The sequence below is a fragment of the Bufo bufo genome, chromosome 7 (genome assembly GCF_905171765.1).
Source record: "Bufo bufo chromosome 7, aBufBuf1.1, whole genome shotgun sequence".
Taxonomy (NCBI): Eukaryota; Metazoa; Chordata; class Amphibia; order Anura; family Bufonidae; genus Bufo; species Bufo bufo.
Genome location: NC_053395.1, coordinates 163,855,024 through 163,875,497, shown reverse-complemented (window position 1 = coordinate 163,875,497; position 20,474 = coordinate 163,855,024). Strand labels below are relative to the sequence as shown.

At 42.8% G+C, this 20,474-nt stretch overlaps 1 protein-coding gene across 1 annotated transcript in view; it reads left to right on the top strand.

Moving 5' to 3' along the window:
- The window catches only part of LOC121008537 (putative methyltransferase DDB_G0268948), a 145,939-nt gene that overhangs the window by 61,892 nt on the left and 63,573 nt on the right, over window positions 1-20,474 (top strand). Inside the window, exon 5 of the mRNA XM_040441154.1 lies at window positions 6,581-6,718. Coding sequence (XP_040297088.1) covers window positions 6,581-6,718 — 138 coding nt within the window. The remainder of the gene's footprint in view (window positions 1-6,580; window positions 6,719-20,474) is intronic.

The following is a 20,474-nucleotide window of genomic DNA, read 5'->3' as shown; positions in this document are numbered from 1 at the left end:
GAGGTGGAGGGGGACGAGGATGACGCAAGTTCACAGCGGGGTGGCAGCCCAGGCCCATCACTGGTGCGTGGCTGGGGGGATACGGTGGACGATGACGATACGCCTCCCACAGAGGACAGCTTGTCCTTACCCATGGGTAGCCTGGCCCACATGAGCGAATATATGCTCCAATGCCTGCGCAACGACAGCAGAGTTGCCCACGTTTTAACGTGTGCAGACTACTGGGTGGCCACCCTGCTGGATCCCCGGTATAAAGACAATGTGCCCACTTTAATTCCTGAACTGGAGCGCGACCGTAAGATGCGCGAGTACAAGCGCACGCTGATAGAGGCGCTCTTGAGAGCATTCCCACATGTCACAGGGGAACAGGTGGAAGGTGAAGGCAGAGGAGTGGCAAGAGGTCGCCAACGCAGCTGTGTCACGGCCAGCTCATCTGAGGGCAGGGTTAGCATGGGAGAAATGTGGAAAAGTTTTGTCTCCACGCCACAGCTATCTGCACCGACACCTGATACGGAACGTGTTAGCAGGAGGCAGCATTTCACTAACATGGTTGAACAGTATGTCTGCACACCCCTCCACATCCTGACGGATGGTTCGGCCCCATTCAACTACTGGGTTTCGAAATTGTCCACGTGGCCAGAGTTAGCATGTTATGCCTTGGAGGTGCTTTCCTGCCCGGCGGCCAGCGTTTTATCTGAACGCGTATTCAGCACGGCAGGGGGCGTCATTACTGACAAGCGCAGCCGCCTGTCCACAGCCAACGTGGACAAGCTGACCTTCATAAAGATGAACCAGGCATGGATCCCACAGGACCTGTCCCTCCCTTGTGCAGAGTAGTCCTTATTAACTGCCTAAAACATGTCTTGTTGTGCTACGGGCCACTTCTTTATTTGATACAAATTTTATGAAACCCACAGTTGAATGAAACTCTTCTCTGTCTGGGCGCCGGGGCCTAACCAGATGAAAGTGGCCGGTTAAACTAACGGGTGACATGAAGCCATAACCTCTGCCATGCTACCTCTGTCTTCTGTCTGGGTGCTGAGGCCTAAGTCAAATAAAGCGGTCTTCTGCTGTGCTGGGGGATATGAAGCTAATCTCTGACCTCTCTCCTCTGTCTGGGTCCAAAGGCCTAAATCACTGAAAGAGGCCTTCTCCTGTGGTGTGTGATATGATGCCAGAATATGTGCTGTGGGGCCTCTCTCCTCTTCCTGGGTGCAGGGGTCAAATAAACTAAATTGTGGCCTACTCCTGTGGTGGTTGATATGATGCCTGATTCTCTGATGTGGAACCTCTCTCCTCTGTTTGGGTGAAGGGGTCAAAGTAACTAAATGGTGGCTTCTCCTGTGGTGGCTGATATGATGCCAGAATATGTGCTGTGGTGCCTCTCTCCTCTTCCTGGGTGCAGGGGTCAAAGTAACTAAATGGTGGCTTCTCCTGTGGTGGCTGATATGATGCCAGAATATGTGCTGTGGGGCCTCTCTCCTCTTCCTGGGTGCAGGGGTCAAAGTAACTCAATGGTGGCTTCTCCTGTGGTGGCTGATATGATGCCAGAATATGTGCTGTGGTGCCTCTCTCCTCTGTCTGGGTCCAAAGGCCTAAATCACTGAAAGAGGCCTTCTCCTGTGGTGTGTGATATGATGCCTGAATATGTGCTGTGGTGCCTCTCTCCTCTTCCTGGGTGCGGGGGTCAAAGTAACTCAATGGTGGCTTCTCCTGTGGTGGCTGATATGATGCCAGAATATGTGCTGTGGTGCCTCTCTCCTCTTCCTGGGTGCGGGGGTCAAAGTAACTCAATGGTGGCTTCTCCTGTGGTGGCTGATATGATGCCAGAATATGTGCTGTGGGGCCTCTCTCCTCTTCCTGGGTGCAGGGGTCAAAGTAACTCAATGGTGGCTTCTCCTGTGGTGGTTAGTATGATGCCAGAATATGTGCTGTGGGGCCTCTCTCCTCTTCCTGGGTGCAGGGGTCAAAGTAACTCAATGGTGGCTTCTCCTGTGGTGGCTGATATGATGCCAGAATATGTGCTGTGGTGCCTCTCTCCTCTTCCTGGGTGCGGGGGTCAAAGTAACTCAATGGTGGCTTCTCCTGTGGTGGCTGATATGATGCCAGAATATGTGCTGTGGGGCCTCTCTCCTCTTCCTGGGTGCAGGGGTCAAAGTAACTCAATGGTGGCTTCTCCTGTGGTGGTTAGTATGATGCCAGAATATGTGCTGTGGGGCCTCTCTCCTCTTCCTGGGTGCAGGGGTCAAAGTAACTCAATGGTGGCTTCTCCTGTGGTGGCTGATATGATGCCAGAATATGTGCTGTGGTGCCTCTCTCCTCTTCCTGGGTGCGGGGGTCAAAGTAACTCAATGGTGGCTTCTCCTGTGGTGGCTGATATGATGCCAGAATATGTGCTGTGGGGCCTCTCTCCTCTTCCTGGGTGCAGGGGTCAAAGTAACTCAATGGTGGCTTCTCCTGTGCTGATTGATATAAAGCTGATGGTTGTGCCATCTGACATGGTTGCCAGGGTCTGATTCAATGGGGGCCTACTCCTGTGGTGGGTGATCTAAATGCCTGATTCTCTGCTGTGAAACCTCTCTCCTCCGTCTGGGTGTAGGGGTCAAAGTCTTTCAAAGTCGCCTTCTCCTGTGCTGATTGATATGAAGCTGATGGTTGTGCCATCTGACATGGTTGCCGGGGTCCCATTAAATTGTGGCCTACTCCTGTGGTGGTTGATATGATGCCTGATTCTCTGATGTGGAACCTCTCTCCTCTGTTTGGGTGAAGGGGTCAAAGTAACTAAATGGTGGCTTCTCCTGTGGTGGCTGATATGATGCCAGAATATGTGCTGTGGGGCCTCTCTCCTCTTCCTGGTTGCAGGGGTCAAAGTAACTCAATGGTGGCTTCTCCTGTGGTGGCTGATATGATGCCAGAATATGTGCTGTGGTGCCTCTCTCCTCTTCCTGGGTGCGGGGGTCAAAGTAACTCAATGGTGGCTTCTCATGTGGTGGCTGATATGATGCCAGAATATGTGCTGTGGTGCCTCTCTCCTCTTCCTGGGTGCGGGGGTCAAAGTAACTCAATGGTGGCTTCTCCTGTGGTGGCTGATATGATGCCAGAATATGTGCTGTGGTGCCTCTCTCCTCTTCCTGGATGCAGGCGTCAAAGTAACTAAATGGTGGCTTCTCCTGTGGTGGTTGATATGATGCCTGATTCTCTGCTGTGAAACCTCTCTCCTCCATCTGGGTGTAGGGGTCAAAGTCTTTCAAAGTCGCCTTCTCCTGTGCTGATTGATATAAAGCTGATGGTTGTGCCATCTGACATGGTTGCCAGGGTCTGATTCAATGGGGGCCTACTCCTGTGGTGGGTGATCTAAATGCCTGATTCTCTGCTGTGAAACCTCTCTCCTCCGTCTGGGTGTAGGGGTCAAAGTCTTTCAAAGTCGCCTTCTCCTGTGCTGATTGATATGAAGCTGATGGTTGTGCCATCTGACATGGTTGCCGGGGTCCCATTAAATTGGGGCCTACTCCTGTGGTGGGTGATCTAAATGCCTGATTCTCTGCTTTGAAACCTCTCTCCTCCGTCCGGGTGTAGGGGTCAAAGTCTGTCAAAGTCGCCTTCTCCTGTGCTGATTGATATAAAGCTTATGCTTGTGCCATCTGACATGGTTGCCGGGGTCTGATTCAATGGTGGCCTACTCCTGTGGTGGGTGATCTAAATGCCTGATTCTCTGCTGTGTAACCTCTCTCCTCCGTCTGGGTGTAGGGGTCAAAGTAACTAAATGGTGGCCTACTCCTGTGGTGGGTGATATGATGCCTGGTTCTCTGCTGTAGGACCTCTCTCCTTTGTCTGGGTGCTGTGGTCAAAATAATAGTAAGTGACCTTCTCCATTGGTGGGTGACTTGAAGCCTGATTCTGTGCTATGGGACCTCACTCCAATTAATATTGTTTCATTTTTATTTATTTTATGTTAACTCATCATTTCCCTATCTACATTTGTTTGCAGGGGATTTAACTACATTTTGCTGCCTTTTGCAGCCCTCTAGCCCTTTCCGGGTGTGTTTTACAGCCTTTTTAGTGCCCAAAAGTTCGGGTCCCCATTGACTTCCATGGGGTTCGGGTTCGGGATGAAGTTCGGGTCGAGTTCGGATCCCGAACCCGAACATTTTTCGAAAGTTCGGCCGAACTCGTCGAACCCGAACATCCAGGTGTTCGCTCAACTCTAATAAACAGATTAATTTTTATTACTTTACTATTTCAAAATTTGACCCTGTCTAGTAGCACTGTTCAATTCACCAATGCACGGAGTAGATGTCAGTTTGTGTTGTGGGTTTTCTCAGCAGCACGTGGATGAGAGATCTGAAATGTCAGCTACTTTGCTTGTTCTTCAAATGTTGTGTTTTTTCTGAATGAAACTCACAGTATTTATACAACATGTGGTTTTACCCTAAAAGCATTATTAATTGCTTATAAATCTGCTGACAGGAAATATTGTATCTTGTAATATTTTTAAAAATATTTATTTTTATCCATTTTTATTTTTACAAAGATAACTATAATGCAAGCACATATTTTTATCTGTAGTATTTAGACTTCATGTGGCCATACACGTGGCGTGACTTTCGCACGCTGCAGATTTTGTTGCAGAAATTTCCGTGACTGAAAATCAGTTCCATTCACCCGAACTGGGCTTGCAGAAATCCATGTGCTTTCTACCTCATTCAAATGAATGGAAATAATTTTCAGTACCTGAAATTTCTGAAACCAATTCCCAAGCACACTTAAAGGGAACCTGTCACCTTCAAAAACCATCTGAAGCTGCCAGCAGTAACTGAGAGTAGCCAGCAGTGCGTTTCTGACGATTGTTTTGTTCCTGAAGGCAGAGGCGGCAAAATCTCGGAAACATTCCTTTATCCCCTGCCAGCGCGCTTCTCTGGACATGCTTGAAGTCAAGGTAACCCACGCCCCCTTCCCTGCCCCTTTGCTGTGACTGATGGCGCTTATGCAGAGAGTTCGGCAAAGCCAGCCAAACTGCCGGCTGTCAGTCACAGGGGCAGAGCTTTTGCCGCATCTACCTTCAGGAACAAAACAATCGTCAGAAACACACTGCTCGCTACTCTCAGGTACTGCTGGCAGCTTCAGATGGTGTTTGGAGGTGACAGGTAGTGATGAGCGGGAGGTGCCATATTCGATTTCGACGAAATTCGCTAATATTCGCTAGAATATTCGTCGAAATTGAATATTCATTATTCTAGTTATCGCGATTAATATGCGATTTAAATAATCGCGTATTGCGATTTTAACTTAAGGCAACTTTCCTATTGGTTTGATATCTAGAATTAGCAAAGATGAGGAATATGACGAATGTATTCATCATATTCCTCAAAACGAAGATAACGAAATATTCTGCATCTTCGTTTTAGCTCGATCTTCGTCAACTTCGCTAATTCTAGCAATCAAATAGGAAAGTTGACTATAGAGACAGCTAAGTTTAATTCGCTATGCGATTATATTACTTTGCTTTTTTTTTTAAATAAATAGAATAATTATAATAATTATCAAGTATTATAATTATTCTATTTATCTAAAAAAAAAGCAAAGTAATATAATCGCATAGCGAATTAAACTTAGCTGTCTCTATAGTCAACTTTCCTATTTGATTGCTAGAATTAGCGAAGTTGACGAAGATCGAGCTAAAACGAAGATGGAGAATATTTCGTTATCTTCGTTTTGAGGAATATGACGAATACATTCGTCATATTCCTCATCTTCGCTAATTCTACCAAGCCAACCATTGTAAACCAGGTCTAAGTTGAAATCGCAATGCGATTACTTCAAGTTATATTAATCGCATTGCGATTTCAACTTAGAGCTGTGTTTCTAATGGGTCAGCTTGCTAGAATTAACGAAGTTAACGAATATGGAATATAGCAGTGCTAAGTTGAAATCGCAATGTGATTAATATAATTTGAAGTAATCGCATTGCGATTTCAACTTAGCACTGCTATATTCCATATTCGTTAACTTCGTTAATACTAGCAAGCTGACCCATTAGAAACACAGCTCTAAGTTGAAATCGCAATGCGATTACTTCAAGTTATATTAATCGCATTGCGATTTCAATCAACTTAATTCTCAAATCCGACAGTACATTCTAGTATGGAGGCGTTCCCATGGTGATGGGGACGCTCCATAAGCACGGAAGTCGGCAGAAGTGGCAACGGGCACTGACTGGAGCAGCCAGTAAGCCAGGAATCCTCAGAACAGGTAAGAACTACTTTTGGGAAGTGGGAAAGAAAAAAATATAACAATAAAAAAAATAAAAATAAACGAATATTCGAAATAACTAATTTATAGCGCTATATTCGAAATATTCACGAATTAGAGAAGTGACGATATTCGCTAAAAAAAATTGCTATTCGAATATTCGCTCTCAACACTAGTGACAGGTTCCCTTTAAAGGGTAATAATTAGTTGTAAATCTGCTGAAGGGAAACATTGTGTTTATTCTATTTTTAAAAATTTCTTACCATTCATTTTTATTTTTAAAATGATACTACAGTGTATATTGCAAGCACTTTTTTTTTTTTTCTTACAGGATCACGAATATACCGGTCACAATTCAGATGTCCATTTCTGAAATTATTGGATTTATCCAGTCAATTTGTATGTATGACGCATTCATGGAGAAAGATGCGAAAAAAGCAGAACAGTTTCTTATACAGACTGAAAAAAGGTGCAGTATAAACACATGCTTTCTGTTTCCTTACAAGGGTGTGGCAGGCGCAGCAATATGAAGTGCCTTTTGCCCTATTGGCATTAGAAGAATTTTGATATCTCTGACTTTTAGTCTAACCAGACTGTCTGTAACTCTGTAATTCTTCTAGCGACGGTCTATGGAAACAGCAGGTTTAAAGAGCACACCAAATACTTAACCCCTTAGGCACGCTTGACGTACCGGTACGGCATGTTTCCCGAGTCCTTAAGGACCCATGACGTACCGATACGTCATGAGTTTAAAATGAGATTGCGGCGCTGCTGGGGTTAATCCGAACAGGATGCCGGCTGAAATCATTCAGCCGGCAACCTGTCACAATGCCGGGAAGGGGGGTCATATGAGCCCCCCCCCCCCCGTATCGGCGATCGCAGCAAACTACAGGTCAATTCAGACCTGCGGTTTGCTGCGCTTTTTGCTGATTCTGATCCCCGCGGTCCCTGGCCGCGGGGATCAAACTTAAAAATGCCCCTATATACATTTTTTTCCACCCCCCCCTGCACCCCTGAATGGTTTTATGGCGGAGGGTGGTGCAGAAGGGGTGTTGCGGGCGGTGCGTGAGGCGGGCGGTGCGGCAGGCAGGATCGCGATCCCCCACCCGCCTCCCCTTGAATAATAGTTGGTGTACAGTGGTATACCAGAGTGTCAGCACATTGCTGACACTCTGGTATAAACAGCTGATATCTGTGATGCGATGTCAGCCGTTTAACCCTTTCCATACAGCGGTCCGTACGGACCGCTGTATGGAAAGAGTTAACAGTAAGATGCGGCTCCCTCCCTCTCCCATCGGGGGGCTGCTGTGCCTTTGCAGCCCCCCGACAGGATGGGGTTACAGAGGGAGGAAGCCCCCGTCCTTACCCTTCCCCGTCTGCGAAGTTGTGGCCACAACTGAGAAGACGGGGAAGGTTCCCATGGCAACAGGACGCCTTCTCAGGCATCCTGCTGTCCATGGTGCTGAACAGATCTATGCTAAAGGCATAGATCTGTTCAGACAAAGTGTAAGTAAAATACAGTACAGTACAATATATATTGTACTGTACTGTATTATACAGACATCAGACCCACTGGATCTTCAAGAACCAAGTGCGTCTGGGTCAAAAAAAAAGTTTAAAAAAGTAAAAAAAAAGTAAAAATCAAAAAACACATTTATCACTGATTAAAAATGAAAAAAAAAAATTCCCTACACATGTTTGGTATCGCCGCGTCCGTAACGACCTGATCTATAAAACGGTCATGTTACTTTACCTGAACGGTGAACGTCATAAAACTAAAAAATAAAAAACTATGATGAATGAAATTTTGCCCACCTTACTTCACAAAAAGGTAATAAAAGTGATCAAAAAAGTCGCATGTATGCCGAAATTGTAACAATCAAGCCGTCATCTCATCCCGCAAAAATTATACCCTACCCGAGATAATCACCCAAAAACTGAAAAAACTATGGCTCTTAGACTATGGAAACACTAAAACATGATTTTTTTTTTTTTTCAAAAATGAAATCATTGTGTAAAACTTACATAAATAAAAAAAAAGTATACATATTAGGTATCGCCGCGTCCGTATCGACCGGCTCTATAAAAATATCACATGAGCTAACCCCTCAGATGACCACCGTAAAAAAATAAAAATAAAAACGCTGTAAAAAAAATCATTTTTTGTCATCTTACGTCACAAAAAGTGTAATAGCAAGCGATCAAAAAGTCATATGCACCCCAAAATAGTGTCAATCAAACATTCATCTCATGCCGCAAAAAATGAGACCCTACTTAAGATAATCGCCCAAAAACTGAAAAAACTATGGCTCTTAGGCTATGGAGACACTAAAACTTTTTTTGTTTTAAAAATGAAATCATTGTGTAAAACTTACATAAATAAAAAAAATTGTATACATATTAGGTATCACCGTGTCCGTGACAACCTGCTCTATAAAATGACCACATGATCTAACCTTTCAGATGAATGTTGTAAATAACAAAAAAAAAAAACGGTGCCAAAAAAGCTATTTCTTGTTACCTTGCCGCACAAAAAGTGTAATATAGAGCAACCAAAAATCATATGTACCCTAAACTAGTACCAACAAAACTGCCACCCTATCCCGTAGTTTCTAAAATGGGGTCACTTTTTTGGAGTTTCTACTCTATGGGTGCATCAGGGGGGCTTCAAATGGGACATGGTGTCAAAAAAAACAGTCCAGCAAAATCTGCCTTCCAAAAACCGTATGGCATTTCTTTCCTTCTGCGCCCTGCCGTGTGCCCGTACAGCAGTTTACGACCACATATGGGGTGTTTCTGTAAACTACAAAATCACGGCCATAAATGATGAATTTTGTTTGGCTGTTAACCCTTGCTTTGTAACTGGAAAAAAAAATATTAAAATGGAAATCTGCCAAAAAAGTGAAATTTTGAAATTGTATCTCTATTTTCTATTAAATCTTGTGCAACACCTAAAGGGTTAACAAAGTTTGTAAAATCAGTTTTGAATACCTTGAGGGGTGTAGTTTCTTAGATGCGGTCACTTTTATGGAGTTTCTACTCTAGGGGTGCATCAGGGGCGCTTCAAATGGGACATGGTGTAAATAAACCTGTCCAGCAAAATCTGCCTTCCAAAAACCAAACGGCGCACCTTTCACTCTACGCCCCGCTGTGTGGCCGTACAGTAGTTTACGGCCACATATGGGGTGTTTCTGTAAACGGCAGAGTCAGGGCAATAAAGATACAGTCTTGTTTGGCTGTTAACCCTTGCTTTGTTAGTGGAAAAAATGGGCTAAAATGGAAAATTAGGCAAAAAAATGAAATTCTCAAATTTCATCCCCATTTGCCAATAACTTTTGTCCAACACCTAAAGGGTTAACGAAGTTTGTAAAATCAGTTTTAAATACCTTGAGGGGTGTAGTTTATAGAATAGTGTCATTTTTGGGTGGTTTCTATCATGTAAGCCTCGCAAAGTGACTTCAGAGCTGTAGTGGTCCCTAAAAATTAAGTTTTTGTAAATTTCTTAAAAATTTCAAGATTTGCTTCCAAACTTCTAAGCCCTGTAACATCCCCAAAAAATAAAATATCATTCCCAAAATAAATCAAACATGAAGTAGACATATGGGGAATGTAAAGTCATCACAATTTTTGGGGTATTACTATGTATTACAGAAGTAGAGAAACTGAAACTTTGAAATTTGCTAATTTTTCCCAATTTTTGGTAAATTAGGTATTTTTTTATGCTAAAAAAATTTTTTTTTTTACTTCATTTTACCAGTGTCATGAAGTACAATATGTGACGAAAAAACTATCTCAGAATGGCCTGGATAAGTCAAAGCGTTTTAAGGTTATCACCACTTAAAGTGACACTGGTCAGATTTGCAAAAAATGGCCAAGTCCTTAAAGGGTTTCTACCACTTTTCTTTTTCACATAATTAGCTTTCAGACACTAGCGATCCGCTAGTGTCTGCTCTGCCAAACAATCCTAAGATAATAGCTTTTGGGGCAGCCGTTTCACTAAAAAAAGAACTTATATTGATATGCTAATGAGCCTCTAGGTGCTATGGGGGCGTCATTAGCACCTAGAGGCTCGGTCTACCTTCACAAACTGCCGCCGCCCAGCGCGTCCCTCCAGCCCGCCCATCTCCTCCGGAATGCGATCCTCCCCGTGCACGTCTGTATTCGGCGCATGCGCAGTGAATGTCTGACCGCTTCCCTGCTCAGACATCTCCACTGCGCCTGCGCCGATGACGTCATAGTGCTCCGAGGAACAGGCGCAGTGGAGATGTCTGTGCAGAAAGCAGTCAGACATTCACTGCGCATGCGCCGAATACATACGCGCACGGCGCATGCGCGAGAATTCGTCCGCTGGCTCACAGGGAGGATCGCATTACCGGAGGAGATGGGCGGGCTGGAGGGATGCACTGGGCGGCGGCAGTTTGTGAAGGTAGACCGAGCCTCTAGGTGCTAATGACGCCCCCATAGCACCTAGAGGCTCATTAGCATATCAATATAAGTTCTTTTTTTAGCAAAACGGCTGCCCCAAAAGCTATTATATTAGGATTGTTTGGCAGAGCAGACACTAGCGGAACGCTAGTGTCTGAAAGCTAATTATGTGAAAACAAAGTGGTAGAAACCCTTTAAGGTGAAATAGGGCTGAGTCCTTAAGGGGTCAAAAATAACTTCTTTATTAGTGATGAGCGGTAGGGGCAATATTCGAATTCAAGATATTTCGCGAATATTTGGGTGAATATTCGCCATATATTCGAGAATTCGCGAATTCATGATCTCCAGATATTATTTTCTTGATTGCGAAAATTCGCATAAAATTCGCATAAAATATTCACATAAAAATTTGCATGAACTGGTATTTGTGATCAACACTATTCTTTATTAACTTCAACTTTTCTTCATATATAACACTGCCGCAGCAGATAGTTCATGTACAAAACACGTGTTGAAAAGATATCTCAAAATGGTGGTATGCAGTTAGCAGTAACTATTTGCAGATTGGTTGAGTATGATCTGGTATGGTTGTATGCAATTTGGATTGTAATATGTTTTGTATGGTATTTGTAGTAGTTCACAGTTTGCAACTGTAGCTTGCAATTTGTATTTGTACTTTGCAATTGTATGGTTGCAATTGTAGTTTGGTGGAACTGTAAGCAAACACATATTCATCTAGTTCAGTATACAGTTGTAAACATAATACTAACAATATGAACATTATATAACTGTTTTAAATACCTATATTGGCCTCTTGTTCCCATAAAACTCTGCTCTCAGTGGAGGGAATGTCTCTTCAGCTCCTGTCTCTGGTGAATAATGATTCTAGCAGCAGGAGCTGGGGGAATTCCCAGACAGGCTGTGTGTGAGGCTGGCTGTGATTGGTGAAAACTCTTGCTGTATGAGAAGCTGGCTGTGATTGGTCTAGACTATAGCCCAGTAACAACAGATTAACACTATGCTTTCTGTTTCTGCTGTGTCACTGAGTTTACCTTGTATTACAAAATGAATCTTAAAGGCATATTATCTTTTTCTGCTTCTGTGAACACAAAATATAACAGTAATATGACATCCAAAACATGATGTCACAGTAAATGACTCTGCTTTTGTCTTTTACCCATAAACATAGGAACTGTATTAAGGCTATTGGCAGGTTTAGCTGTATACACATATAAGCTATACTAGCAACCTAGGACAGGTCTTAGCTGGCCAGCAACCCTTCCACCAAAATTACCTATAATTCTATGTTCTTAGTGCTAGGACTTCAACATGAATTTGAGGAGTTTTTCATCAGGTTCTCAACTTCCAAGTGTCTTTTATCACTCTCAAGTAGAACAACTAAATTCTGTATAGGACGTTCCAACCTGAGTGGAGTAGTGAGACGTTTTCCTTTTTTGTAAAGTTTTGAGTCTCCTATTTGTAACAACACTCTTCTTACTAGTTTGTCTTCATCCTTTTGAACTTCTAGAACTTTGGCCAATTTCCATTGACTTCTAGGTAAATCTTCTTTCACTAACACTATGTCACCAACTTGGACATTTCTTCTGGGTGTTTGCCATTTACTTCTTAGCATAAGATTGGCTAAGTACTCTCTCCTCCATCTATTCCAAAACTGTTCTGATAGATATTGAACTCTTCGCCATCTCCTTCTGGCATATAAATCCTCTTTGGTGAACTTGCCAGGTGGTGGCTGTATGTAATCAGATTTAAGGTGAAGTAGATGGTTGGGAGTTAAAGGGTCCAAACGTGTTGGATCGTTGATGTTATCAACTGTAAGTGGACAACTGTTAACAATATGCAAAAAAAGAGGGTTAGTCAGCACCTCCCAGTGCGCAGGTGCACGCCGCCATGGCAAAGACCTAGAGGAAAAAAAGGAGACAATGCGGCAGCACTCTGCAAATCAGACAAAGTACAACAATGCTTACAAAAATTATGGTGCTAATACTACGCTTATTTATAAAAGCGAGATGCTTGGTCAATGCATTTTGTACAAAACCATCTAAGCCCGTATGCCAAACGTCAAGGCGATCTCTGTTACACGGGTCCTAACACTAAATACTTCCTGTTATGCGCCATAATGACCGCCATAAAATTCAGGGAGTGTTGGACCCACATGCATGTTGGATCCACTCTGCCTTTTTCCGTTTTTTGTGCCAAAATGGCCTCCATTACAAGGGATGCAGGTACCAACATGCATGCTGAGCCCACTCTATACCCTTCCTGGTGCTAAACAGCTTCCAATGAATGTAGTGAGAGCAGGCCACAGCTTTATACTGAAAATAATTAAAATCAGCCTATGGGGCAGACAGGCTAATCAGGAGTGCACGACTCGCTGGAGGGTTAGTCAGCACCTCCCAGTGCTTGGTCAATGCATTTTGTACAAAACCATCTAAGCCCGTATGCCAAACGTCAAGGCGATCTGTGTTACACGGGTCCTAACACTAAATACTACCTGTTATGCGCCATAATGACCGCCATAAAATTCAGGGAGTGTTGGACCCACATGCATGTTGGATCCACTCTGCCTCTAGGTCTTTGCCATGGCGGCGTGCACCTGCACACTGGGAGGTGCTGACTAACCCTCTTTTTTTGCAGATTTACAATGCTGGAGATGTGGCACTCCAGCGAGTCGTGCACTCCTGATTAGCCTGTCTGCCCCATAGGCTGATTTTAATTATTTTCAGTATAAAGCTGTGGCCTGCTCTCACTACATTCATTGGAAGCTGTTTAGCACCAGGAAGGGTATAGAGTGGGCTCAGCATGCATGTTGGTACCTGCATCCCTTGTAATGGAGGCCATTTTGGCACAAAAAACGAAAAAAGGCAGAGTGGATCCAACATGCATGTGGGTCCAACACTCCCTGAATTTTATGGCGGTCATTATGGCGCATAACAGGAAGTATTTAGTGTTAGGACCCGTGTAACAGAGATCGCCTTGACGTTTGGCATACGGGCTTAGATGGTTTTGTACAAAATGCATTGACCAAGCATCTCGCTTTTATAAATAAGCGTAGTATTAGCACCATAATTTTTGTAAGCATTGTTGTACTTTGTCTGATTTGCAGAGTGCTGCCGCATTGTCTCCTTTTTTTCCTCTAGGTCTTTGCCATGGCGGCGTGCACCTGCGCACTGGGAGGTGCTGACTAACCCTCTTTTTTTGCAGATTTACAATGCTGGAGATGTGGCACTCCAGCGAGTCGTGCACTCCTGATTAGCCTGTCTGCCCCATAGGCTGATTTTAATTATTTTCAGTATAAAGCTGTGGCCTGCTCTCACTACATTCATTGGAAGCTGTTTAGCACCAGGAAGGGTATAGAGTGGGCTCAGCATGCATGTTGGTACCTGCATCCCTTGTAATGGAGGCCATTTTGGCACAAAAAACGGAAAAAGGCAGAGTGGATCCAACATGCATGTGGGTCCAACACTCCCTGAATTTTATGGCGGTCATTATGGCGCATAACAGGTAGTATTTAGTGTTAGGACCCGTGTAACAGAGATCGCCTTGACGTTTGGCATACGGGCTTAGATGGTTTTGTACAAAATGCATTGACCAAGCATCTCGCTTTTATAAATAAGCGTAGTATTAGCACCATAATTTTTGTAAGCATTGTTGTACTTTGTCCCAACTGTTAACAATAGACATTACTTCATAGAATAAGGTCCTAAGTAAAGCATCATCTATTCTTCCGGCGTTCTTTTTCAACACTGAACTTAACACATTTCTCACAGTTCTGATTTGTCTTTCCCAAACTCCTCCAGTATGGCTTGCATGTGGAGCATTCATATGAAAATCACACTGTTTCTCTAACAAATACTCAGTTACTTTTTCTTGATCGATCTCTTCTAGAGCTTTCTTCAATTCATTCTTTGCTCTGACAAAATTATATCCTTGGTCAGATCTAAGCTCTCTGACAGTACCTCTAATGACTATGAAACATCTTTAAGGCGTTGATAAATGCATCAGTTGACATATCTTCTAACATTTCTAGGTGAATTGCTTTGGAGCTTAGACATGTAAATGTCTTGTACTCCTTGTACTCTTGTACTCCTTGCGGTTCTGTTTGGTGATAAATGGGCCAAAGCAATCCATTCTGCTATAAAGAAATGGTGGTGATGGGTTTGCACGATCTGCCGGTAAATCTGCCATTCTTTGTTCTTCGATAGGTCTACGTGCCTTTCTGCAGACTATACATTTACTTATATACTTTGCTATAACTTTGCATCCTTTCACAATCCAGTAACCACCTTCTCTCAAACAGCTTTGGGTAAAGCTTCTTCCTTGATGCAAGGATATGTTGTGGTAGTGATCAATAATCAATCTTGTGAAGGTAGAGTTTTAGGTAGAATTGCTGGATGCTTCACTCTGCTAGATAACTACGCATTTTCCAGTCTCCCTCCCACCTTCAGTATACCATCCTGCAGAACAGGATTAAGCTTGTACATTGGGTGGTTGTTTGGAAGCCTTTTAGGTTCTTGACTAAGTCTCTTTAACTCTTCACTGTAGAATCTCTGTTGAATGAGTCTTATGACTGTTTCTTCACCTTTCATTCATTCTTCTACATTCAACAATTCCTTCTTTCTGATTCTGTTTGCCAAACGTTGAATTCGAGCTACTATGTTTATGACTGTATTCCATTTTGAACATCTGGCTAGTCTTTCAAGTATGTCATCTTGACACTTGGCAGCAGTGCTCAATGTTTGTACAACTTTTACTTCTGGATCACCCATAGACAATTATGTGTAATCTTTACTGGTTGTGATTTCCTTTTCCCAAAAGAACTCTGGACCAGTGAACCAATTTGAATTTTTCAATTCTGTTACATTCAGGCCTATTGAAGCATAATCTGCTGGGTTATGCTTTGTGTCAAAGTGATGCCAATGTTCCGGATTTGTTATTTCCCGAATTTTCTCAACTCTGTTGGCGACAAAGATATGGAATCTTAGAGCTTCGTTGGTTATGTATCCTAGGACAACTTGTGAGTCTGTCCAAAAATATTCTTCATCTATTTCCAATTCAAATTCTTCTCTCAGAAACCTGCTTACTGATGCTGAAACTACGGCTGTTGTCAGTTCAAGTCTTGGTATTGTCTGAATACTGGTAGGTGCAACTCTGGTCTTCCCCATAACCAGGGCACAGTGTATCTTTTCTTTTCCTATTACTCTGATGTAGGAGCACTGACCATAACATAACGACTGGCATCTGAAAAGTGTATTTTCTTGTACTTTCCGAAATCATGAGGTACAAAACATCTGGGTATCCGAAATTCTCTCAAGTTTTTCAAGTCTCTTGTCCAAATCTCCCACCTTGGCCTCAAATTTTCAGGTATGGGCTCGTCCCATCCCAACTTCTGTCTGTATAATTCTTGTAGTATTTCTTTTGCTCTGAGGATTATTGGGGCGAAGAATCCCAATGGATCAAATATAGAAGCCACTGCGGAAAGAATGGTTCGTCTAGTTGCAACTTTCTCTTCAATAGATACTTCAAAGAAGAACTTGTCATTCTCTACATTCCATCCCAATACAAGTACGTTCTGAACTGGAAGATGATCATAATTGAGATCTACAGTCTTCATTGTTGCTGCACATTAAGAGTCACTGATGGATTCCAGTACCTCTCTGTTTGAGATGAATTTGTGAAGGCGCAGGTTTCCTCTTGCGCATAACTCTTGGCTTTCTTTCACTAGTTTGATTGCAGATTCTGTAGACTCTAGACTTATGAGACCATCATCTACATAAAAGTTTTTCTTCAGAATATTTGCAGCTTATGGGCAATCCTTTTCATTCTGATAGGCCGGGTACTTCATACCATAATTGGCGCAAACCTGGAGATGATGCGGCTCCAAACAAGTGTACTTTCATTCTGTATTCTGCTGGTTCTGTATCTGTATCTCTGTCCTCCCACCATAGAAACCTCAGGAAGTTTCTATCTTCACTTTTCACATGAAAGTGGTGGAACATCTTTTCAACGTCACACATGACCGCTACAGGATACTTTTTGAATCTACAGAGTACTCCAGGCAGAGCGTTTTTAAGATCTGATCCTTTTAGTAGATGATCATTCAATGCAACACCATTGTACTTTGCTGAGCAATCAAATACTACTCTAATCTTATCTGGTTTCTTTGAGTGGTAAACACCTTGATGTGGGATGTACCACACTTCTTCTTTAGGTTGGTTACTAACATTCTCTACATGTCCTTTTTCAAGGATGCCTTCCATGAATTTCTAATAATCCTGCTTAAATTTGGGATCTCTTCCCATCTTTTTCTTCAAACATTAAAATTTTGCTAGGGCAAGATTTCTGTTATTTGGCAGAGGAGGTCGTTCTCTAAAAGGTAAGGGCATTTCAAGATGACCTTGTTGATTCTGCTGAATACTTTCTTCTAGAGTGTACAAACTTTGTCTTCTTGAGATACACTCTTTTCTTTAGAACTTATGTCTGCAAAGTTGGATTCAAGGATCTTGATTACTTTTTCTGGACTTACAGTTGGTAACTCTTGGACAGATATTCGATGACACAATCCTGTCACCTGTCTTGAGTTTGCGATCTGCTGTTTTCCTCCAACAACACCCCATCTTAGATCCGTTTTGAACAGCATAGGGTTCACCCTTTCCTCCTGTGATTAACTTTCGTGGTACCAAGGCTTTGGGACAATCATAGCCTATGAACAGTCCAACACCAAACTCCTTCATTTAATGAGATAGACAGATAGGTGCTCCCATTCTTTGGCTGTTTCACAGGTAGGTATGCGATCTCAATCTAGAGGTATATCGTCTTTTTTATAAGCTGGAGGTACATCTAATGTGCAGTTTGAATGAAGTCCTCTAACTCTCAGTCCTTTGACCCTTTAACTGTTCACTAATGTGTCTCTCCCTGTCATTGTGGTGAGTTTGAGCTTCACTGGTTCTGTAGCCACTTGTAATTTCTTGCAGATTTCTTGATCAATGAAGGTGACATCACTCTGGACATCCAGTAGCGCATAGGTGTATATCTTCTTGTTCCTCCTTTTAGGATTGATTATGCACAATGGTACAACCATTGATGTGCATTGCTTTCTCCTTCCCTTACTCTGCAAGTGAATACCAATACTTTCTTTCCTTCCTCATTATCTTTAGTTATTGTTGATTTATCTTTCTTTGGACGTTTTTCGTGTAGTGGTGTAGGATGGCGTCCTTTGCAAATGCTGCATGTGGCCTTTTTCTTACCTTAGTAACATGGCCTTTTCTTAGGCATCCGAAACACAGTTCATTATTCAGCACAAATTCTTTCTTTTCTTCTGGGGACTTCGCCTTCAATTGTTGGCACTTGTGTATGGAGCAGTTCTCTCCACAGAACATACACTTGAAGGTAGTCTGAAGATTTGTCGGCTCTGTCTCTATACTGTAGTGACTTTGAACTTGCTCTCGTAGGTATCTGGACCTTTAGCTGCTGTGTTGCTTGCAAAGCTAGTTGCTCTTGCATGTCTTATATCTCTTGCAGGCCTTTTTTCTAAGGATTTTAAGACGTAAGATGTTGTTACTGGATTACATGCTATCTGTGCTTCCCTATTGATGAACTCAGAGAACTCTTTAAAACTTGGAAAGTCCTTACCTAGATCAAACTGTTTAGTCACATAGCTATTCCATCTAGAAGCAACTTCTTCAGGTAGCTTACTTTGCATCCTGTGGTTTTCTAGATAGTCGTTCAGTACTTTCAGTCCTTGAACGTGTGGGATGGCATTGCTGCATGCTTGCAGTAAGTCACTGTTCTTGGAGTCTGAAGTGTTCTTTAGGACCTATTTTAGGCCAGTTATTCAATTTATCTCTAAAAGCTCTTTGTACTAAGAGAAAGGTTGACCATATCTTTCATTTAATTTTTCCAAGCTTGCTTGTAAGCTTCTTAGTCTTTTCTATAGAAGTTACCTTCAAGAACTTTCTTTGCTTCCCCACCAACATATCTCTGAAGGTAGAATAACTTGTCGATTGGACTGAAGCAATGATGCTCAATGATCATTTCAAAACTTGACTTCCACTCTATGAACATCAGTACGTCTCCTGAAAATACAGTGGGTTCCGGCAAAGGAAGTATAGCGAGGACTATTTTCTGTTGTCCTGTTGGGACAATAGTTGTAACACTCTCCTAAGCATTGCCGTGACATCTAGGAATAGAATCATCCAGTTCTATTTTCTCACTTAGTTCTGAATTAGGTGAGTCCTTTTCTTTATCTTTTCTGGTAGAGATAGAGGGTAAATAGAGGGATAGCGGGTAAATGTTTTTATGAGCAGGGATGGAATGATAATAACTTATTTCTTCACTACATGCTGGAGATTTCCTTCCATTCTCCTAGGCCTATGAAGGAAAGTAGGAGTCTTTTTCTTCACTTAGTACAGATTTGAACCTATGACTACTCTGACTCATATCCTTCATGTACTCTGAGTCTGGCTTCTATGATCTTAACTTCTTTCTGCCTTTCCGTACTTTTCAATTCAGCTTCCATTTGATGGCGCTCTGCCTCCATTTTAGGTTCCATTTGATGGCCCTGTGTCTCCATTTCAGCTTCCATCTGATGGCGTTGTGCATCCATTTCAGCTTCCATCTGATGGCGTTGTGCATCCATTTCAGCTTGCTTTTCAGCCATCAGTTGACGCTGTACCTAGATGGCAGCTTCCATCTCAATTTCTGCTTTCTTGACAGCAAGTTGTTCAGCTAATTCCTTTCTTTTGGCTGAAGTATTTGAGGACTCTGATATGTGGGTGACACTTCTGCTAGCTAAGGAAGTCACACTAGAGATTGTGGTTCCCTCTAAGGATCTAGCATAGTCTCTCATAAAAAGCTTTTTCATTCTACTTCTTTAACTTCATCATAGTTTGCTGCAGATGATAGTTCTCTCATGAGTTTTACTAAATCTTTAGTGACCGCAGTATGTGTCCATGTTCCTTACAATATCCTTGGAAGGTGTCGTAAACAACCTCAAATTGACATATGCTGCCATAAGCTCTGATTCAGATTACATTCTGGCAAACTTTTTTCCTTTCAGTGCTGCTTCTTGCTCCAAATTTTCCAGCATCTTTGGGGTCAGTTTTCTGGCACGTGATGAACATCTTAGTTCATCTGTTTGGGCTATATTTGTTTGAGGCAAGACTAATGCTGCATCAGACTCTTCTACCTCAGACAGGTTCCCTTGCTCTTCCCCCTCTACTCTATCGATCGTTGTATCCTCTAACAGTGGCATGGCAATACTAGGTTCAGACATTTTACTTGCAATACTGACAATCAATATAAATATTAAGCAGTGATGGCCAGTTTGCCGTGTTCGCCCGCAAACACATGCGGGCTGCCATCTTAATTCACAAGTCCAGTGAGGCACAGGTAAGCCCTTACCTGTGCCTATGCTGCGAGCCGGTCTGAAATAAATGCGGTCACCGGGAGCAGGCAGTTCCGAGAACAGCCCGATGCACCCCCCCTCCTCTCCCTGTTCTCCCTGTTCTGCCCTCTTCCATTTAAAGTGTCTCACTTAATATCAATTTGACAGGCTTAGGGTAGTCTAGAGTGTATAAGATTTACAGCTATAGGGTAATCATTCTACCCCCCCCCCTCCCCTTTATATTCCCTACATCCAATCTCCCCCCCCCCCCCCAGAAGCAAAGTTGATAATTTGGTCAAGGTTCATGATCATTGGCGATTTGTTAATTATGTTATGCATAATGTTATGTGTCTGTACACCACAGGTCAAGACACTTTTCTCACCCCCCGCCCTTGAG